This window comes from Hippichthys cyanospilos, chromosome 14 (assembly GCF_059441005.1).
Source record: "Hippichthys cyanospilos isolate Australia breed blue-spotted pipefish chromosome 14, RoL_Hcya_1.0, whole genome shotgun sequence".
Lineage (NCBI taxonomy): Eukaryota > Metazoa > Chordata > Actinopteri > Syngnathiformes > Syngnathidae > Hippichthys > Hippichthys cyanospilos.
In genome coordinates this window covers 5,168,366-5,192,008 of record NC_142382.1, presented here as the reverse complement: position 1 = coordinate 5,192,008, position 23,643 = coordinate 5,168,366, and the positions used below count along the sequence as shown (strand labels likewise).

Sequence of the window (23,643 nt, the reverse complement as noted above, 5' to 3'; positions counted from 1 at the left end):
TTCTATCTCAGGTACTTAATTTGATCTTTTTCCATGTTTTTCAAGTGTTTGGCTAACGCAATGTGTAAGAATAGCTTAAGTACTAAAGTCATCAAATACATCATACATTAATCAATTACTTTGGGTTTTTTGTATTTAATTACCTACTAAAGAAGGTAATTAAATACACAAAAAAATCAATTACTTGAGTAATTGATTATTTCAGGACATATAACCTCAAGTAATTCTATTATACTTTCGTATCAGAGTATTAGTAAGTAATAAGTCCGTACTGAATTCATAAATTACTTAATTTTTAATTCACCAGCCATGTTTAGAGCCTACTTTAGCCAAACATTTCAGAAAATTATAAATATAAGTACCTGGAATTGAATGTCTGGAGGGAAAAAAAACAAACAAAAAAAAAAACATAAAAATACGTCTTTGGGATTGAATGTGAGTTGAATTGAGTTAAATAGGAGAACTGAAATGAGAATTGAGTTAAATAGGAGAACTTCGTCAACATTTTACACTCTATATCAATTCCTATGATGACTTTAGACTTGAACAACATACTGTATTCTCATATTTTGTAGATTTGAAGTTTCTCAGTCCTTTTCCTGTGAACAAATTCATGAGGGCATGCTTCCGAACATGCCAAGAGAATCTCACAGGGGGAATGAGTATTTATCCCCCCCAGAACGGAGTAATTCGCTTCCTGTTTTTGGTCACACAAAATCAGCATCCTATTTGTCAAGTATCGGCATGACGCAGCAGTTTGTGGTGAGATGATGTGACTTGGACTGATTTGGTCCTTGCAGGAGCTTCTCCTTTGTCATGACTACGAGGTTGACTACAAGTACATCCAAACAAGCGGAAGATGATACGTGCACTGGCGAGGCCGTCCCTCCACGTGCGTTCCAGGTCACAGTTAAGTTTACTTCTGATTCTTTTTTTTTTTTTTTGAAGCCATGGATGTGATTGTTTTCCTGTCTTTGTTCTGGAAGTTGCTGCGTGCTGGAGAAGGTGGTACATGATCCCTATTCTGGCCGTCTGTTGGAAAAAGAAAGAATGTGAAGTCAGATAAAAACGTTTGATTGCTTTTTCCTTTATAGGAAATAGCCAGTTAATTTCCAAGTAATTGAAAAAAAAGAAAAAAAAAAAAAAAAAAGAAAAACAATCGAAAATGATTTAGGTTTAAAGAAAACCAAGCCGATTTGGGGCATTATTTGTCATAAAATGACCCAATTTGCTTGTGTTGTTTTATACTAAACATCCCAATTTTTTGGGTTGTTTTTACCAAAATGACCCGTTTTTTGCGTGCAAAACAACCAAAATTTTGGGTGTGAGAAATTTACCAGTTGGACAAATTGACTTAAGTAGTGGATTGGTCCATTTATGACCCAAATTGTGTTATTTTTGACGCAACTGCTTTTGTGTGAGAATACTAAAACAAACATGAGAAAAGTTCAATTAGACACACTATAAAAGGTTTTAAATACAACAAAAAAAAAGATAAAAATATAAATAGAAAATTAGCTAGCTAGAACTATATAACTAGCTAGCTAGCAAGATAGCTAGCTAGCAAGATAGCTAGCTAGCAAGATAGATAGATAGCTAGCTAGCAAGATAGCTAGCTAGCAAGATAGCTAGCAAGCACGATAGATAGATAGATAGATAGATAGATAGATAGATAGATAGATAGATAGGTAGATAGATGAAATAGCTAGCTAGCAAGATAGCTAGCTAGCAAGCAAGATAGCTAGCTAGCAAGCAAGATAGCTAGCTAGCAAGATAGCTAGCTAGCAAGATAGCTAGCTAGCAAGATAGATAGATAGCTAGATAGTCATATCAAATGTGACATGATACTAATGCTCATAACATTCATCCTTGGGAAAGATGTAACCCAGCTGTTGTGATATGCTAACGGAAGGGACGAGCTCTTCTTACCCGCCTTCCCTCAGTTTGCGCTAATGATGTTCCGCCTGGCGATGGGTCCACACCCGGCCGCCGGCGCCGCTCCTCCCCGACACTTGACCCCGACTGGACCACTGCTCGCCTCTGGAAGCGACCCCCGTCGTCTTTGTCGTCCGATCGTAGGAGCTTCCCAGAGGGACGGAGTTTGTGGTGGAGAGGTGTTGTTTCCACAGGACTTGCTCGGTGTTTGCACCCTGGGCGGAATGAAAAGAAAATAGTGAAAATTGGTGAGAGATGAAAGGAAACTAAGCTAATTGTGACTATCAAGTTCATCGTTTATTTTATTATTCTGCAGAGATTTACATTTTTATGGAATGTCATAAAATGCATCGATGAAAAAGGCTTTTGAATTAAAGATGAAGTGAATTTTGGCTTTTGTTTTGAACTGCACAATGAACATTCTAATATTAAAGTATTCAGTGCAAAAAACAAAACAGCCATTTTAAGGCGCATGGCATTACGTTACAAATTATGGAAATTCCTTTGATTTTTTTTGAAGATATCATAGGGAAAAAAAAACACTAGGGTGCTGAAATTTAAATGCCTATATTAAAAGATTAACCTGTAAATATTTAGTAAATAACTATGATCACAAAACTGCAATTTCTAAGATATCTTACAGTATTAACTGAAAAAATCAAAAACTCAAATGCTCCGGAATTGCAGATGTACATGTGACAAAGTGTGATTTCCATTAACAACCCAGTCTAAACTGACAGGCTGATTCCAGAAAAAAAAAAACAATTTATTTATGTCTTGTGGCATGCTAGGGTGTTCCAGAACAATACAAAAATTGCAAATAGGTGAGTTTTTCAACAAATAATATTTTTGATGACTCCCAAAGGTATAGTATATTTTTGATGAATTCCCACTTTAGAGGTTTTTCTTCACTGACAACGCCTTGTAAGTGTAGTTTGTACATGTATATTATGTGGGGACGTATTACTTGTCAAGTTTGCCTTTTGGAAACCAAATCTCCCACCCCCAAAATAAAAACGTGCTATGAGATCACATCCACAACCTGAGTGACCTCGCAAAGTGAGACTTTTACTGTCATTTCCACTACTGTAATTATATTTAGTGATTTGGCTCCGGAGGTCCTTTTTAATGGCCATTCGGGCTAATTGGCTTCGATTAGCGCCCCGCCGGACTGCTTGCGTTGCGTCTCGGAGGGCAACAGACAGGAAATAAGTCACCCGCTAAGCCTGCAGTGAGGGCGTGCCGGTTGCGGTCACTTCCTGCTCCCGGTCGCTGAGGGGAGGAAACATTAGGGTGGCAATATTCTCCTTCTATGGTCAGCAAGCTGCGAGCCAAAGTGGCTTCACGCGCTTCCTCCTGCCAACACCAAGACGCTTGCAAAATTGTGTTCGGAATAATAAGCGCGAGCAATGTGTTTGAAATGTCAGGCCTTATAAAAGCTGGCAGATAGATTGGGAGCACTGAAAACCACCTTTACACAAAGCCAAGGAAAAAAAGGCTGTTGTAAAGTTGCATGGTCAGCATTTCTTGTTACAAAATAAAATATCAACTGTATGGAAAAAAATGTGAGGAAGATTTTAATTTCCAGTAAAAAAAAAAAAAAAAAAAATTATATATATATATATATTTATTTATTTTATTATATATTTTATTTTATTTATTTATTTAATTTATATATATATATATATATATATATATATATATATAAAATATATATTATATATATATATAAAATATATATTATATATATATAAAATATATATTATATATATACATTTACACACACAAAAAAAAAAATATATATATATATATATATATATATATATATTTTTTTTTTTACTGGAAATTAAAATCTTCCTCACATTTTTGTCCATACAGTTGATAACTGACAACTATGTGGTTATGCCATGCTGAACTTTGACATGTTGTCACTATCTGGGTGAAATTTCAGCCCCTTAAGCTTTTTCTTTCAATTCTTTTCCCTAAGATGTGAAATCCCTTTGATGTAACGATCAAAAGATTGGACAAAATATTACACAAGGGTTTTAAGGTGTTAATTGTACATGAAAAGTGTTTTCAACTTAATTATAGACAAAATATTAATTTTTTAATGCTTAAATTTCTTAAATAAAGCATTTCTTGAGCAAAGACTTAGAATTACGCTATGTTGACAAACTTCCAACAATATATTTTGCCTTGACTTGAGATATTCATTTTTGTATGAATTTGAGTTTTTCAAAAGAAAATGGCTCCGCATCTGTGTTGCGTTCAGTCAAACAAATTCCGCCACCTGTGATGCCCATTAAACTGTTTAAAATGTTCGTTTTTTTTTTTTTTTACTTGACCTCAGCAAGAAGCATACTTTTCTCGCTTCACAATAAAATGTCACAACTTCCAGAATAAACTTTCTTACGGTTCAGGCGAAAGTAAAGTAGGTTGGCGAGTGTGAGAACATGTCCACGTGTAGCTTTGAGTCAATATTTGGGTAAGAGGAACGTCAGCCCGCTATAAATGCTGTTAATGTGTCCCGGCAGAGTAAAGCCACTGAAAGGTTCTGGCGTCATCACACATAGCGCCTCCTGTTCACGTGTCTGAATGCTACCAAATGCCACATTTAAACAGGAAATTATGTCTGGCAACAAGAAAACAGTGGAGTTGGGCTGGCTTATTAGGCATGAATTTGACAGACTATAAATCAGGGTTTCCCAAAATGGGGGTCAGGGCTTGAAATGTGTTTTATTGGTTGAAATGTAAAATGCTGTAAGCTATTTCATTGACCATCATGCAGGTACCCGTATTTTCTTCCCTATAAGACTCATCTTCAATGAATGGCCTATTTTAAAACAGTTTTCATATATAGAGCACACTGATTTATAAGGCGCATAGAATAGAAGCTGCACTAGTGGCTGGGGTTGCGTTATGCATCCATTAGATGGAGCTGCACTAAAGAGAATGTCAACAAAACAATCAGATAAGTCAGTCAAACTTTTCAATCAGAAATCAAAAATAAATATTATTTGTGGAAAATACTGTGAAGAATGGGGAAAAATACCTCGATTACAATAAAACTGTTTAGATCAATGCTAAGATTAATCATGAGTTTAAGAGTATAATTATAATCAAATCAAATGTTAAACTTACATTTTTTTTTTTAAATCAGATTGCAACCAAAATTTTGAAAATATATTTTTCGTTGATTTAAAAACAGTTTCTGGATTTATTTTACAAAATCCTGCTTCTTGTTTTTACAAGTTTTTGCGCCTTGTTTCCTTATAAATTGCTTCAATATTGGGGCATATGCAGCATATCAAAATTTCAAACATTGTTTTATACAAATTTTCGTTGTAAAAACTTAATTTATAATTGAAACGCAGAGGTAAAATTGAAGTATTTACATGGCGATTAAGTTATTTTATTTTTTCATCTGCTAAAAAGTGAAAAATTACAGTTTACGCAGTGTATCAGGTGCACCGATTATAAGGTGCACTATTAGCATTGGAGAAAATCGAAGGCTTTTAGATGTACTTTATACTGTAGTGTGGAAAACACGGTAATGGGGCATTCAAGGTTTTATACTTAAAATGTAGAGCTGCTGTCTGCCATGTAATCTCCGTTGCCTGCGGATTTAATAAAGTAATGTTTGCAGAACCAATTATGTCGCCACTTACAGTAATACCTGTCTGCCCTTTGTCTCTCATGCAATTTGAAAGAATGACTTGGCTACGCCAAGGCAAAGTATTAAATCACCTCGTCCGACACAATATGTTCTAGAATCCGGGTCACATGTTTCAGAAAATTGCTGGTCACGCTTGATTAGTCCGGAAGAAGCAACCCCGAACCTATTTTTGCGGTCGGACCAACATCGGACTGCTGGTCCAAAAGTTAAATTCCAGACGCGCAATAGACCTCACCTCTGCTTTTAGACTCAACACGGGATGTTTTTGGTATCTTTCTCATTAGTTGTAATAACATATACCTCATTCATGTAAGCATGATGAGGTTTCCTGATGCCTACTCTAGTAATGTACCAAGACCAGTACAATGCTAAAATAGCAACACATACTGAATGATCATTGAACCGTGTAACTAGAAAATCACTCGAGTGTCTAAGTTAAAAAAAAAAAAGACTTGAAATTAGTGACAAATATAAGTGACAAATATAACATACTGTTTAATTGGTTCTTGCTTAGGCGATCCAAAACTGAGTGGGAATAAAGGGACGGAAACTTCTTTACAATGTAAATAGTTCCCTGAAGTATCTTGTAATAGTATAGAGTTGTGATTTAAAACTAGCTTTGTTACATAAAAAAAAAAAAACAATTGTGATACATGAAATGGGAATAAGTGCTTTTTTTAAACCAATTTTATCAATATTGCATGTTGTCCATAATTTTCCTCATAACTAAATTTTTATCTATTTTATGTGCTGTACTCAAATTAACACTCAACATAATTTAGTGTCTTTATCAGTGGTGTCCAATGTCCAAACTACAGTCCAGGATTTGCAGCTTGGCACCTTTGTTTTTGTGATGTGTAGAGTGACTGCAATAAAATAAGACTTTTTATCTTTCTTTTTTCAGGCACTTTGATGCACGGTTATTTTTTTCTGTTTTAGACTAAGCTGTAACCCGTATAAACACTGCAAAAATACAATTAACAGTTGGTGAATGTTTAATTTTATTGCTTTTTTTCTAATGTTTTTTAATGTTAAAAAGGATACAATTTAAAATTAAAAAAGGAATACAAATGTTTGATGGTAGGCAGCATTACAGGTATGAAAAAAAATCCCAATTTTCTTCGTCATCTTTAACAGAAAGCCTCAGCTTATCAGGATTTTTTTTTTATGCGTAAACGCTTGCTCACTTTACTGATTTTTTTTTTTTATGCTACCCTGACTTTCTATTTTTCTGTATGTGTCAGAGCAAAAAAATTTGGACAAACTTGAGCTACATGATAGCTAAACACACTCATTTTCTTTTTAAATATCGACAATAAATTCGGGCATCAAGGGGTTAAATAAGACCAAAGTGACATCAGCGACGTATAAATGACCATCATATGTGAAGATCATAAGTTAAAAAAAAAAAAGTCAATGATTGCTGGCCGCAAACCAATCAAAGAAACGGTGCATTGTTTTCTCCTCAATGACTATTGATTTGTTGGAGTCCATCTGGTCTACAGCAAGCAGACCTCTGCAATTTTCTTATCCTTTGGTTCTCTACCGAAGAATAAATGTTCAGACTCTCGAACAATAGAATCGCGCTGATTCGGAGCAACTTATTATGCTCCAATCAAGGCAGTTTAGGACGCATTCACGGGGTCTACACGCAATCTCGTAATAACACGAGCCTCCGCTGTCAACCTTTGACACTGCAATCACATACTAATCCCCCGCCTCCCACTGTCCTGACTGCAGCTGTATTTATCCAAACCTCCCGGGAATGAGCACAGTACAAACCACCGAAAATGTGCCGGCGATCCACGCCAAACATTATCGACCGCGCTGAAAGAAATGCGGAGGAGACTAACAATGACCACCGTTTGAACCGCCGCTATCCAAATGAAGCGGCCACTCCGTCGTTCCAAAAATCAGGATGAACACGGTTCCGAATCAAGCAAACGGCTTTCGGAAATTCCCTAAATGCACGAGTGACTAAACGCTAACCGAGGGAGGCAGGCAATACGTCAGGTCATTGCTGAATGACCACATCTGAGCTGCGGGATGGGAGGGGGGCGGTGGCTTGGAGGGGTCTTTTTTGAAAACCTATCTCGTGGCTCCAAGGTAACCAGCGCCACTCAAGGATGACTGATGTTAGCCGGGGTCAAAAAGAGGAGACAAACCGAAAGAGAAAACATTGGCTCCCAACTCTTACAATGTGTCTGTCAGCGTCCAACTAATGAAAGAACCGCTGCCAAGGCCATATAGTGAAGATGAGGTGGACCCTGACCATGACAGAATTCCGCAAATAGAAGAGGCCTTTCCGCAGCGTTCCTTCCAAGGTTTGAATAGCCAATTGTACGGCGGTGGGTGGTGGGCGGTACGCTTCCCGCCGCCCTACACTACTACTTGACTTTATTAAGCAATTGAGGGGGAGAAGTCCCTTGGACAATTAGTTTAATCGTCTGGCTGGAGATGATAGACTCCAGCGGAGTTTCCAGTGCCGGGGTCCTGCGGTGTAGGCTTATTTATTCTCCCAGTACATACGGCAAAAACGCCACTGCCGGTTCTGCCTTTAATAAGCTCTGAATCTACATTATTTCCCCAAATATGAAGTAAGAAAGTGAAATTTTGGATCATGCTTGCTGATTGAAGGGCTCTGAGATCTGCAGTTTTAGTGTACAAGCTGCATACAGCTGTTGTGCTGCTTGCTAGTGTATGCTCTTTATGTAATTTAGAGATGGACCCCAAAAAAGCTACATAATCCTAATAATTAGGCGAGAGGTTTTCTCAAGAATGTTCCTATATTATTGTTTCAGGCGCTTTGATGCACTTGGTTATTTTTTTCTGTTTTAGACTAAGCTGTAACCTGTATAAACACTGCAAAAAAATAATTAACGGTTGTTGAATGCTCCATTTTATTGCTTTTTTCTTTTAATGTTAAAAAGAAAACAGGTTTAGGATAATTAAACATTTTTTATACAGTCAGCATGCCAAGTTTAGGGCGCAAAAAGTTTTGTTTCCTCAGGGGGGTTTGGCAAAATATAATTGAGAAGCACTGCCAGTTCCTCGCCATGCAAATCGTGTTACTATATGAAATGTTTGTTTTCTGAAAGATTTCAGTTCGAATCCATCTATGCGACGCTACATCCATAAATGAATAATCCTCTGCGCTAATCTTACATGAAATATTTGGATAAAATGCACTAACGATGATAAATGCTTCTCTTCCAGTGTACTGTATATTTATTTTCATTTAAGGAAACACAAAGTTCTTTCCCAGTTCTGCCTATTTTATCAATCTGACAGAATGACATGTTTTTGCAGTCATGGAGCCCACTTGATAAGCGGTCGCATGATATATACACTAAGACAAATTTCCAATTTTCCCCTTACAAATTGTAACAGGAAAGTAGATCCACTTAAATATATTTTTGTTTTTAGCAACGATCCGAATCAGAATATCTAAAGTCATCAGTTGTACCTGTGGTCGTTGCGAGTGCGAGCGGCTCCAGGACTGAGAGGTGACGGGCGCGTGGGGCACAGTGCTTCCCAGGGCTCCCGTTTCCCTCGCGCTTCCGCCACGATGGAGCGCCGATTCCTCTTCTTTTTCGATGGTGCGCTTGTACATCTGCAACGGCGCAAAGGAATCAGGCAAGGCCAACAACATCTTGTCTGAATTTCCTCGTTTTTGAAATGGCCTTACATCTGCAGGGGATGGTTTGGCTGCCCTTAGGGCCGAAACGATCCCGCCAGTTCTGGGCCCACGGCTCGCAGAGTCCTCAGAGTCAACTGTTGTTGCCAGATAAGCCCTCCATGTGGTTGCGGTTTCCGCCTCATCCTCAGAACCCCCATCAGTAATCACCCTCCCGCCCGCTCTTCGTCTCCCCTTCTCGTCAGATGCCGTGCCTTTGTTCTTCCAGGTGCTTCTCACGGTTACATTCTTTGCGTCCGGTAAATGCTCTTCCAGGGAGTGCTGCAAATGACTTTGGTTTTGCCAGCTGGTGAAGGTGGCGGAGCTATTAGAGCTTTCGAATGCCGAATCCGACTCGTTGGGGTCAGTAGAGGTGGAGTGTTGGTAGGTTGTGTGCCTCGTGGCTGTTTCCACTCTGGAGGTGCTGTGGAGCCTCGACTTGGACGAGGGATCGTTGTGGTTGACCGCTCTAGGGTCCTGGTCCGGGTTTGACCGCATGGTGATCTCGCTCTTAGGGATGGAGATTTCGTAAGGGATTGAGACGCTACCATGGTGTTCGCTACTAGGGCCTGTCCAACAAAAGAAGCAGAAATAAATGACATCTGAGTACATGTATGGGGGTGTGTGAATTTCTTATCTAACAATATATCTGACACCCAAACTAACAATCAACAAAACTCATAAAAACTCAGAGTTCATAGAGCAACCAAACCAAAAATAAAACCACGTCACGATAAGCTGTGGCCAACAGCAGCTGCTCAGTCCAAATGTTCTTATTTTTAAAGTTTCAAATGATTGCTAAAAGTACAAAGAAATAAGAAAGACCATTCAGGTCAAGTTACCATTGCACAACCTAACTTTTTTTTCGCAGAGATAGTTGCAGAAACAACAAAAATGACTTTTTCACTAACTATTGAACTTCAGTCAGAAGCCAATAAAACAAATTTTGAATTGGGAACGTTAAAACAACGTTAAAATGCTGGTCAACTTACCTATGACAAAGTTACTGGTGGAAGTGTGGCGTTCCTTGGCAGACAAGGGCTCACTGGACACACTGCTGCTGCGGCTGCTGGTTCGGGAGGAGCTCGGGTCATTGGGATAGAATGTTATACTGCTGGTCATTTTACTGGTGTTGGTCAACACGGGTTTGCTGGATATCCTCGGCTTGCCGTTGGCAGGCAAGGGCTCGGAAATCATCATTTCTTTCCTGTCGAACTCAACGATGGCAGGTTTGATGACCGCTTTTGACCTCAGCGCCTCGCGTGGACTGCAAACCCGCTGGATTTCCAGCCCGGATGACGTAGTGCCCCCACCTTCCGCTAAATGTGGTCTGTTGTGGAGTTCTTCGTCGAACGAGCTCCTGGATGAGGAAACTTCAGAATGAGGTTCCTTGTTTTGGGCAAATCTAGAATATCTCGAGGTTGCAGTTCTACTGCTTTGAGTTGTAGTAGTCGTTTCACTCAGGGTCTCTGGTTCTGAGGGCCGCGAGCCAGTAGACTCTGTTTCTGAAGCGGAGGAATGACCCTCAGACCCCTGGTCGTTTGGCAGCAGTTGATTGACGTTGGATTTGTAGGCTTTGTAGGATCCATTAGCCTTGGACAGGCTGGAGACGACAGCTGAAGAATTTTGAACCTGGTCTATAGATTCCTGGTCCAAGGTGAGTTCTGCGTCCTTCTCGGTAACGGCTGTACTGCTCTCCGGTACAACATCTGAGTTGTTTGATTCACTGTCACTACCTCCATACAATTTTGAAAATTGTTCTATTCTGCTCTTCTTGCCGTCCCCATCACTCTGCCTGTTAGCTGTCCTCTGGGGCTTCTGGTCATTCGCCGCTGGGGGATACCGACTGAGTACAGACACTTTTTTCATATCACTGGACGGTGTATTTGAAGAGCTATACATTGTTCCCTTGTATGCTTTTTCCTCAGTTCCTCTGCTCGTCTCTTTTATCCCGTTATCGAACGAGATGGGAGTATTTGGGGTTTTGGGTGTCCTCCTACTTTTATGCGCAGGGCTGAGGGCTCTGTTAAGGGATATCGCAGGACTTTCCTCCGAGTTGCTGAGCTCTTTAGATCTCAACTTGGTTTCTCTCTTGTGCTGAGGAGAAAGCTCCCTGCTCCTGTGTTTCGGTGAGCTGGGCTCAGTGATGGATGCAGCGCTGCGGTATTTCGGCTTCTCTTGCCTGAAACCTCCCTTCACAATTTCTTCGTTCTCAGCTTTGCCATTTTCCAGGTGTTTGGCAGGGCTATTGGGGCAGATGTTAGTACTTCCGTTGCCTTGCTTATCCACGTTACTAGTTCTGTGGGCTCCGATGCCACTTTTACTACACAGCTGTGTCCTAAGCTGTTCCACCTGCTCGCTCAGTTGGCGAGTTCGGTCGCGTTCCATCTGGAACTTTTCGTGAAGCTCACCGTTTTTTGACTCCAAGTCATCCTCCACAATCTCCAGCTGTTTGAGACGGTTCTTAAGCCGTTCCACTTCCTGAGTCAACTCCTTAACTTTGTTGTCCTCCTCAGGTGAGCCCGCAAGACCGCTGTTCTTTTGATTCTCAGATTTATTCAGCAGGCCAATGTTGTAGTCCAGGCTCTTCTTGCGTCCAGTCAAGTTACTGGTGTGGATGCCTGTGGAAGACAGCTCCTCTTCAATTCTTGACCTCATGAAGTCAGCATGGCCAGGATCTACAGACATGCCAAGGCGTTCCAGTTTCTCTGTGAGCATAAGAATGATCTTCTCGTCTTCTTTTTGTTTCTCTTGTATCCTCTTATGTTCATTCTCAAAGGTATGGCACAACCCCTTAAATTTGTCCAGGTCAGCGGCTAACATTTGCTCTGCTTTCTCCAGTTTCCCCTCAGACACCTCCATTTCCTTTAAACGTGTTTTGAGCGACTCCAGCTCAGTTGAGAGCTTTTTGGTGAGGTTCTTCTCTTCGTTGAGGCTGAGGCACAGCTGGCTGCAGTCTGACTTGCTTTTCCCAAAAGCTTCTTCCAGTTTCTCCAGTTCGGTCATCCTCTGCTGTAGATGCTCAATCTCGGCCTTCAGCTCCATCGTTAGGTTTTCTTCTTCTTCCAGTTTCTCTCTTACAGTACGGCAGAGGTCTTCCGCTTTGCGTACTTCCTCATCTTTACCTTGGATCTTTAAGAGGCGCTTTCTCAGGGCCTCCACATCAGCAAGCAATGATGAATTGCTCCCTTCTGCCTGGATGATCTTGTCCTGTAAGGGAGAGATTACCCATTGATTCAACCATTTCTCTGCTGTGACTGTGATGTGCAAACATGATTACAAACCAGCCAACCGTCACTAACCTGAATGTCGAGCAACTCATCTTCAGACTTTTGCAGCTTGTTGGTGGCTTCTTCCAGTTCATCAAGCCGTCTACTAAGACTTTGTAGCTTGTGCCGCAGGTGGCGATGTGTCATATCAGACATGGCTTCAAAGTCTTTTTTGTTGCGTTTCTAGCGTCTTGGGTTTTCTTCAGGTAATTTGGGCACTCGCGGAGGTCCACATTTGTGTTATGCTGATATCAAGTCAATCTGATTGTTGGATGATGGCCAATGTGAAAGTGGCTTGCATCTATCAGTGATCCGTCTTTGCACTTTTTACCACTTTTTTAAGTGGTTCTTTAAGAGTTTGAAGTTTTGTCAGCTTGGCGTTAAGAAGATGAATCTGTCACCTGTACCAGAGAGAGAAGAAAAATGACATTTGTTGTAAGACATTTGTTGTTTGTAAGACATAAACTACAGAGGATATACATACAATGGAACAAATGTTAATATGATCAAAACAGAAATTGTACGGAGGACAACAGATCAGATACACTCTACAACAATACATTTTTTTCTTTTGTTGTTGAACCACCAGGCTCATTTCTTCACCTTGCTTTGTCCTTTTACAAGGAACTGTGTCGATGGTGATGATGGGTGGGAGGGGGGGGGGGGGGGGGGGGGGGGGTCTGCTAGTATGGATGGGGGATTAGACATGCCTGTACAGGCACACACACACACAGTCTGTCTTCTGCTATCCCCGACATTGATTTTTGCTCGCCTGCATGTTTCTGCTGACAGCAGCATCTCTCAATAACACTAGCCTTTATACACAACCCCTAACTGCACACATACTCCATTATCACAGTAACGTCAACATCATAGATTGAGGTAATATTACAAGAGTCAACTCAGTCTGCTTTATAATGTTGCACAAGAAAATGCAAAGAAGCGGATTGCATCAGTGGGCACGAATCATGTTGTGGCATCACATTATTTAATAATGGTGCGTTATGTGATAAAGTCAAGTGCATATGTTGTATGCGATAAATCACATTTTGTGATCACTTTTTAAATATTTAATCACTTATTCTATCGCTGCAATTAACAATTAATTTAGAATTGAATAGGTTCATTTGATGAAATGATTTTTCCCTTACGTTTAATATTTTTAATTTTTTTTTTCTCTGTCAACTGGAAATGACATTGCATGTGCTGAATGTGACCAACCAATCACAGTTCAGTTCATGAACATCACAAGACCAACAGATGAGCAATGATTGGCCATTTCTTGAGCCTTGAGCACAGGTGATGTCAGATTCAGCCGACAGCAAGTGAAAAAATATGTTTTTTAAAGTATTATCCTTGAAATAAATGTTTGTTGTGTTTATTTCTTCCATTAAATTCATTTGAAACCCTAACGTCCAGAATATTGAAGAAAATTCAGATTTGATTTCTTGGCCATATTGCCCAGCCGTAGCTTGAAATTGCCCAGTCGTGTCTCATTAACACCAAGTCAAAGTAAAAATAAGTTTTTCTTCGTTTAGCCAAGTAAGTCCTAAAATTGCATTTTTTTTTTGTCAGATACAATTCACGTCCCCTAACTCTGCTTGGAATTTTGTTGACGGAAAAGCGTTAATGGGTAGCGTGTATCGAAAAAAGGGGCATCAGATGTTCTGACCTCACCACAGCAGACGTCCAGAGTACGTAGACGCAAGCATGACACCGATTATTAGCACACAAAAGGCCTCCTGTCAGCAGAAGCTCCACACATCAAACAGTCTGAGCTTTTGTCTCATGCATGATTCAGGTGGTGGGCTTTCCTGCTCCAATTACGCCCCCTTCATTCTCTCTTTCATTTTGCTAAGTAGGCGCCGCTATTGACCACGAGGGAGGGACATCAGCCTGAGGGTGGGACACATCTGCACACATCATCACTTATCGACTCCTCCTAAACCTCTCTTTCGTGTCTCCCCTCAGTTGTGTTCAAAGGGTGCAAACCACTGCAAATAAAGACCGTTTGATGTTTTTAAAACAGTTCACACTGTTATAGAAAAGTAAAATCAAGTACAGCAGTAAACACACACCAATTTGCCATCATGTTTTATTCCCGCACGACTTTATGTACTTTCCAACCTTTCATTTGCTGTGGAAAAAAGTAGTCGTAGCACAATTTATTAAACATCTTGTCGAACACCAAACGGAGCACTTTGAAAGTCAATCTGGCACCGATTACGCTCCTGAACGCACAATGGCGAGCTCAAAGCGCCGTGATGAGGAGAGCCTTTTATTCCAACTATTCTGTACTTTCATGAGGTCTGGCGGTTTTAGCGAGCGGCACGCGGCTGAGCGCTAGAGGAAATAACAGGACATGGACAGCAGGGGGAAAAAAATAATAATAATAATAATAATAATAATAAATATATATATATATATATATAACTTTGTTGAGGTCGTTTTATTTGCATGTTTTTATTTTACATTTTCAGGGATCTAGGCATCATTTACAAGTCCGTAGGAGCAATAATCTCATCATCTTGTGTATTTTCTTTCATTGCGGGCATCTTTTCCTCCCTACCTAACCTCTCCCCAGCATTTCTGTCTGACACGCACACCAGCACGGCCGAGGGGGCGCTTTTTATGGGCAGTGGCGCGTGCAAAATGACTCTGGCAAGGACCCACCTCTGCCAAACCAATCAACATACCTGAAGCGTGATTATCACGGGGGCTGGGCCCTCATTAGCTGCATTCATGACGGGAGAAGCTAGTGGCTTGGACCAAGTGTACTTAAAATCCGCCAATTTTCGTCCTGCTGTCCATTTTCTGGCAGCTTTCCACATGTACTAAAGCATTTCACACAGCAATTACTACTACTACTAATAATGAACAGATATAGACATAATATCTCACATCATAATATTTATAAAGTGTTATGCGTTACTATGGCTACTATGCTAGCTAATACTACTGACAAGTCTCATGTGAAGGAAGTTTGTGTTGATTAATTGAGCTGCCGAATATCGTTATGTAACATAGGTTCATCGTGTTGAAGATTTATCGTCCTCTGCCACAACCCTGTTTAGGTGTGGCTGTAAATTATTTGGAGAATTTTGTTATTTGAAATCGAGTCTATCTCTTGCGTGTTGTTGGGGTGAATTGTATTTTGTATTTGAAATATTGTTTTGTAAATCGCTGGACCCTACAGCTAGTAAATGCTGCAAGAAGTCACCGTAATTGGTCAAAATCAAGTTCCAATTTATTTGCTCCTAATTTGAAAAAAAAGTACTGTTCCTTTCACAGCATTAAATTTGATTAGCTGAGACAGTACCTGCAAAAATCCTGCAAAAATCTCACACGCCCCTTAAAGCAGGGGTATGAAGCCTATTCTAGCCAAACCGGGAGGCTTAATCTGGCCCGCAAGATTATTTTGTGAAGTGTTAAAAAAAATAAATAAGAATTTCCTGCATGTGGTCCCTGAGTTAAAACGAGTTTGACCCCCCTGTCATAGTGTCTTCACATACTTTCAGAAACACATGCACCCCCATTTGAGAACAACTGCTCTAGGCGACCCCGTGAAAAAACCCCAACTTTTAAGTCGCATTGTTGTCGTGTTGACATTAGCACCACCTGCATCCAATTAATTTCAATTGCAGCTTTAAATGAGTGTATGACTAATGTTAATCGCTCACACGTCGCAATAAAAGTCAACCCCGTCTCGGCTTCTTGTACTGTGAACACAGGCTCGGAAAAGAAAATTGAAAGCGGCCAAAAACAAATCAAACCTCATTTCGGCAGTGCAAGGGTAACAGAAAAGTCAACATGGCTAGGCTTTAAGAGCCGCAGTTGCTTTCCCCAGCTGTAAGTGGAATGTTAAACCAAGATTCCAAATTTAGAACGTTTTGATACATTACAGTGTATTCCACCAAACTCAACTGGGCTCTGACTCATCGAAACACATAAAAGGTACCACAGGTCGGATATTGATGTTCCCGAGAGGAGGTGGGGGCCCGATAATAAAACTTATTGGAAAGTTGAGTGTCTCTCTTGTTCTCTCACACGCACGCACCAAAGTTACAATCACACACCATATCATTAGGGCTTCAGCCACTCTTTCCTCCCTGCCTTCTGTCTTTCTCGTACATTCTGTTCCCCCCACCGCAGGCGAAAGGGAAAAGGGGAAAAAAAAATCTGTCTCTCTTGCACTTGACATTAGCAACTTATGGGTTCCAAACTCCCTTGCCTAAAAGATGGTGGTTAATAAAGAGTCCAAGCAAAATAAGCTCCACCGCATCTTCATGTGCGGGATGTTTGCCAGTTAGTCCTTGTGAATGTGTGTGTAGAGATGCTGGCGCAGCAATGGAAGCCACAAGATGGTGGCGAGCTGGTGCTTGGCCTGCATTTTTCCAAGAAAGTGAAACGCGGCAGCCCATAATGTTCGGCTTGTCGTTTCCTGTGCAGTCATGTAAGCCTTTCTGACTGAAAATCGGTAAAGAAATTAAAGGCCGCCGTGCATTTAAGCAGAACGTCACGGAGCTCGTTACTTGAGGTGGGCGCGTTTTTGTTAATCATGCTGAAACTGAAGCTGTTTTTCATCTCTATTACTAGAAATTGGAGCAACCGATGGAAAGGTGAGCTGCAACGATTAAATCGACAACTAGTCGATTATCAAATAGAAACTATAGAGCTAACATATATGTAATTATATTGTATACGGAAGTATAGTAATATAGTATATGGTAATATAGCCAATAAAAATTATATAATTAATCGCAACAATCGTAACTTTTAGGAACTTTTTAAAAACTATATAACTAATTGTAACAATAGTAACTTTTAGGAACTTTTTGCAACTTTTTTCGATGACCAAATAGTAACTATATACTATATATAGTAATGTATGGTACAGTAAAACTCCTCTAAAAGGAACCTTCATGTGCAAAAATACCCAGCAGTGTGAAATTCATGCATTGAAACATTTCCCTCTTTCTTACTGCCCCATACAAAGAAAAATGCCCGTTGCAAAATACCAAATTTTTTCTGCATTTGCATTGCGCTGAAACTCACTGCGGCGAAAAGAAGCCTGCAGCAGAAGTTTCGCTTGGTTTCTACTTGCAGCACTTTCTACTTGGAGCGGCTTTCCCTCAATCAGATGATAATCTCTCATACTAGTACTACATCTGTGAAGCACAGTGACTGAACTGAACTCTAAAAATAAAAGACCACACAGGTTCGCAGCCGTGACGGAAACGTATTAAAAATAATATTTTTACGATGTAATTTGTCCTTGTGTACTATTTATTACTTTCTAACTATTACGACATAACTTTTTGCCAGCGCCGTTGGCTGGCTATTTAAAGCTACTGTACATTTACAGCTGTTTAAGCACTCTCGGCTATCGGCGGATGTCAGCTAAACGCGCAGCGGGGATCCAAGCGCGAAATGAAAAATAAATGTTTTTGCGTGGCAACATGATGACACTTGTTGTGTCGACAAACTGTCGGTGTGATTTAAGCGAGTAAGACAGGGAAAGCTGAGCCAGGGACTCATAAAGAATAAGCACATACATACACATTGGAGCTTAACAGTGATGTGAACGTGCTCACTTTTATTTTGATTTGTAGAACAGGCTCGCGGAGTGTCAGTGACATCTGCGAGGCTGGCCGGCCAGAATGGGGGGGAAAAAAGTAACCAGTTGCCACCGAGCGTACAAATGCATTAGCAGGCTTATCGAAGCGCTAAAAGAGATTTATGGTGAAACCGCTACCTCACATCCGTTTATCCCCCCCCTCGTACTTTTGAGCACACTCATCCCAGATGTGCTGGAAGAATGAGTGTGAAGGAACTGCCAGTAAATCACTTGTCAAGTATGCATGTGCTTGAAATGTCTCGACAGAAAACCGATTCGATTTGGATGACAGCGGGTCATTGAACACCTCATTTCCATCGGTCAGGAAAACCATAGAGAAGTAGTCAAAAGATTCTTTTTTATACATTCACATGTCCCCAAAAATTACATTAGGTAGCATTTCCGAAAAAATATACATATTGTAACAAATGCAAACCAGAACATTTGTTCAAGAAAAAATTACTTAAGCATTTAAACAGATTTAGAAGTTGGAGTATTTTTAAGGCAATATTTTTTGTCTTTAGTGACAATTAAGATTAGCTCCAAATATCAATTATCGGCCTCCTTGACTACTAAACATCGGTGTTGCCTTGCTCTAACTTAGACTTTTAGTTTCTAAAAAGGGTGCGTCAATCTCATCGGATATAGATAGACATATTTTTTAATAAATCAAACCTTTAAATAAATGGTTGTTGGGTTTATTTGATTAGAATTGTGCATTAGTAAGAGTTTTGCAAGAGAATTTTCTTTTAATCCTAACATGTTTAGCATGAGGCTGTTTTGGTACTGTATGTCTCATTCAATTTGCCAATTCATGTTTTTCTTAGGGCTCACCTTTTGAAAAGCGCTTGTCGAAAAAAAAAATAAAATAACATGGCAGCAGCTATGGGAAGTTGAGCTATATCAGCGATATGAAACACCTACTTCAGCAAAATATGACGTGGGTTGGGGTACAAAAGTTCATAATGGTTGAAGTTCACCATCATCCATCAATGGAAATTCAGTGGCGTTTCAATCCCTACCAATAACTTCTGTAAATCTGATGCATCGGATAGGGGATTAGCATCATGACACTTGGATCGACACCGCTAACACTGCCAACACGTCCAACCTCTAACACCCTCCCTTCGACCTTCCACTTGGCTGCCTTGCTTAGTTCCTCTTCACCCTCCCCGCACTTTGGCGTCAGATGTTTATTGCAGTTTCATGAGAAAAAGCAAGTCAAGGAGGCTGTGGAGCGAGAGAGAGAGAGAGAGAGAGAGAGAGAGAGAGAGAGAGAGAGAGAGAGAGAGAGAGAGAGAGAGAGAGAGAGGATGAGTGCGAGGCCGCAGAATGCAGAGTAGGAAGCTGACTGAGTGGATTACTGCGGCAGGAATGCAGCACGCTGCTGCTGAGCGGCGACGGGCAGAGGAGAGGATCAGGAGGAGGAGGAGGAAAAGTTGCGGGAGGCGAAAGTGATGACGTACATAGAGGAGAAACAATATGGACTGAAGTATTACGAAACCTTACCCCCCTATTTGAAAGGGGGGGGGGGGGGGGGGGGGGGGTGAATGACCCCAGGGAAAAGGCTTGTTTTTTGCCACGTGAAGTGTCATTGCAATCATATAAGGATTGGCGTCATTTTTTTTCCAAGCACTGGCTAGGTTCATACTGCAGGGCTTAACGCTCAATTCCGAATTTTTTGTGGAATCCGAAGCCGTTGACATTTCTAAAAAAAAATTTACCTGTATGTGACCTGTCTGATTTATTAAATGGCAAATATGTGTCGATCACACTGGCTTTACCAGATCAGATACAGGTTGGATAGGGGCAAAAAAATTAGATTTGGGTCACTTCTGGCTGCAGTGTGAACCCAGTGTGTAGTCTTTATGTGCTTTGTACTGTATTTTCCACACTATAAGGCGCACCTAAAAGCCTTAATTTTTTTAAAAGCTGATGGTGCGCCTTATAATCAGGTGCGCCTTATATATAGATTAATATTGAGTGGGATTCGTAGATGATAAAGTAAGCTTTACCTGTTTCTTTTGTGTGTTTACAGTTGAACAAGGTTGCTCATATTGACATTGAGTTATTATGCCATTGAGAGTTTAGAGTTATTATTTGTGTTATTATTGTTATTACTTTGAGTATTACTATATTGTGATTGAAAAAGTTTGAAAATACGTCATGAATTGAGCGTGCGCCTTATATATGAAAAAGGTTTGGAAATATGTCATTAATTGAGGGTGCACCTTGTAATTCGGTGCGCCATATAGTGCGGAAAATACGGTAATTGTATTTATTCTTTTTTTTTTTCGGTTTTTGAATAACCTGTAACCTACAGCTACCGGAAACTTGAACATGTCAAGCTAATCAGAACACAACCGGTACTCCGTTTGTAATTAAATTACAAAACGATCAGGCCATTGCATTGTTTTTCATGTATTACTTAGGGTGTTTATTTTGAAGTTCACTTCGGTAGAATGACGGCAAAGTCCAAAATTCCCAACAGCAAACAATAACGCAAAACTCCTTATTCCACTCCTTGAGTTTGAAATGTAATCACTGTAATTCTCAACCTAAAAAATATTGTGTTTACATGTTGCCAGCTGATATGAATGGCACGGCTGATACATGGCGTGCTCTGTTTACAACAAATGTGTAAGGCTTTTTGTGCAGCCGGGAGGGGGAGGATGAAGCAACATCATGTCATGTATTCAACTCGGAGAATCCAGAATAGTTCATGTAAAAGGGAAGAGGCCCCCGTATTGTGCTTATTGCCACCAACAAACACATTAGCGCCTTGATCCGTATAGCCTGCATGAAAAGTACAGTGGAGTGTGCCACTCCTGTGTACAACTCAAGGCTACAGGGAAGGAAGTTTGGCGCCGGCGTTTATGCCCGACAGGAAACACATCGAAGAGATGAAGATGAGGAGGATGAAGAGGAAGGGGGATGGATGGCCAAAGGAAGTTCAAGTAAATATGCGGAATCAAGATACTAAGAGACACTGGGGCAAGGTTTAAAAAAAACAAAGAACAGAATTTGTGTAACCGATATACAGTACACGGATTAATTATATTGGTAAACTCTGATAATCTCAATCTATTTTCCATGGTCAGCCTTTAAGATACAAAATGTTGACGCTTTCGCTCATCCAAAATATCAACAACAAGACTTATAAAAATTAAGTTTGGGATTAAAAACGCCTAAATGATTTTCATAGTGGTTCATTTAACTTATTCATTTGATGCATCAAAGATCAAAAGTCATTTGACTGGTGAATAATTTAACTCATTTGCTGTTTTTGACAACAGAGCAAGTCAAAATGCAGTGAATGTGGTCATGTCAATGACCATTAAAAAAAAAAAAAGAAATATGAACAAACTCAATCGCTAAGACTTATTTTTACTTTTATTTTTTTGTTTTGTTTATGCAATTGAGTATGAAAGTGATCTATGACTTTAGGTACTTAAATGCTATAATAATTGATTACTTTTATACAAAAGTAATTCATGACTTTAATACTTACTTACCTATAGTAACTGATTAATTTAGTACTTAATAAATTTAGTAGCAGTCATTATTGGACACTGAATTAGCAAAAAAAAGTGCAGAATATATCGATAAATAAACAGCAAGCATTGAATGTCTTCACCCTTTAAAAAAAATGGAAACAATATAAATGAGTCAAAAATCGTTTTTATTTTCAATCAAAGAAATTGGCCTGATGGAACTCGAATCCATGTAGCATAGATTTGAATGTTTTTCGTTTTTCTAGGGTCACTGAATGTTTTACTTAGTGCCAATTGTTTTGCATAAGCGTAAACAAGGTTAGCTCAGCTGTTCTCCTCTTACAGACATTTAAGGAAATGTTGCAACAAACGTCAATGAACTGGGCCATGAAAAGAAAAGCAAGAGGCAGGATTACCACATGCAACAAGTTCAGCACCATCTAAGGTTAATTCTGACATTTCAAGCGCTCTTAATGAACTGCAGATGAGTGGAAAAAGATAAAACTCACATTTCAGACACATCCTTCATCTGTGACATGTTAAGCGCCTCTTCCCAAAGTCTCCATCCTGTGAATGGAAACAAATAAACAACGTGGTTAGCAAAAATGAAATTTATCGGTCTTTCAAAGGAGCACCTTTTGCTCGTGCCTGCATTTGACCTTCAGACTGATCTGTGAGTGGAATGAATGAAGGGTATGTGATGGAGTCAAACTAACATCCCGGGAGTGGAGACGTGTTTTGTGGGCTTTGCGATAGACTCATGCATGAGCAGACAAGCCATGTTTGGCCGCGGCAACACAAGGCCCTATTCACTTCTCTGGGGAGGCACTGGCACGCACACACACACACACACACACGCACGCACACTATTATCATAATCATCATCATCAACAAGGACCCAAGAAGCTCTTGAGTGCTTCCAAACACACACACATCGCAGAAGACAAGCATTCCACTACAGTAGCATTCCATATGTTTGGTTAAGCACAGAGAATCCAGATTTAAGACAGCAGTCTGGACCGAATTAAAAGGATGAGTGTGGAGGGAAAAAAGACGAGGCAGACGGAAGAACTTCAAATTACAGCAATAGTAAAAATTGGGAGCTCAAAAAAAAAAAAACTGAATGGAACAGTACAAAAAAAATGACGTTTCTCCAAAGATGTTGGATATCCATCTGTCAAAATGTGTGGTCAGGAAATCTTAATGGAGGCGGAGCTATGTGGTGGCCATGCCCACACCTTGTGAAACTCTGACCACCACTGCATTTCAAGGAAAGTTTTGATGTGTGATTTTTCTGCTATTTTCATATGAATGCAGTATTCTTCTTAGTCTTTGGTTAGAGAAAGTCCAAAATATTTTTAAGGACCGATACAGGAAGTATTACTTCCATAATGACTTGTATGGTATTATTATACTTTTTTTAAACTACTTGCAAAGGCTTGCCTATTTTTCTTCCTTTATTGGTATCCTTGTGTTACTCTTGTGGATCTCAAAAGTGAGACATTCTCCAAAATCCCCGTACAGTTTTTTTTTTTTTAATACCCAAAACCGCCACGTTGTTGTTGCCATCGTGCAAATTTCCGACCTGTTTCCGACTTGAGTGAAAAAAGGGATACGAAATGTCATCGGATTGTTGTGAAAGTTTGCCGCAAAACGGGATTTTCCACACTGCATGATAAAACACTATAGTACATCATAAATTGTTCACTTAAAACATAGGTTGCAGCCAAAAGTCTTTTTATAAACAGTCTAGCAGAAGTCTTTGATGCAACAAATGTGTTCCATCTGGGGCATGAATATACTTGCAAAAAACTAAGCAGGGAAAATGCTAATCGATTCATTGATTGATAAGAGTTCCGTGTGAAATGAATTGGATCACTGGAGCTGTTAATTTTGCCTTCTAAAGGAGTACAACATGATGATGGAAAAACTGAGCAGAGTGAACACATTTAACAGCCTTTGAGTTTTTGCAAATC

At 39.9% G+C, this 23,643-nt stretch overlaps 1 protein-coding gene across 1 annotated transcript in view; it reads right to left on the bottom strand.

Annotated features, from left to right (window-relative positions):
• Positions 1-926: 926 nt before the first annotated feature.
• Positions 927-23,643, bottom strand: part of luzp1 (leucine zipper protein 1) — a 45,157-nt gene continuing 22,440 nt past the window's right edge. The window contains exons 2-8 of the mRNA XM_088433742.1: positions 22,177-22,234; positions 12,590-12,957; positions 10,280-12,497; positions 9,300-9,856; positions 9,078-9,224; positions 1,930-2,150; positions 927-1,032 (exon numbers count right to left, since the gene is read on the bottom strand). Coding sequence (XP_088289868.1) covers positions 1,950-2,150; positions 9,078-9,224; positions 9,300-9,856; positions 10,280-12,497; positions 12,590-12,712 — 3,246 coding nt within the window. The 5' untranslated portion in view covers positions 12,713-12,957; positions 22,177-22,234 and the 3' untranslated portion in view covers positions 927-1,032; positions 1,930-1,949. The remainder of the gene's footprint in view (positions 1,033-1,929; positions 2,151-9,077; positions 9,225-9,299; positions 9,857-10,279; positions 12,498-12,589; positions 12,958-22,176; positions 22,235-23,643) is intronic.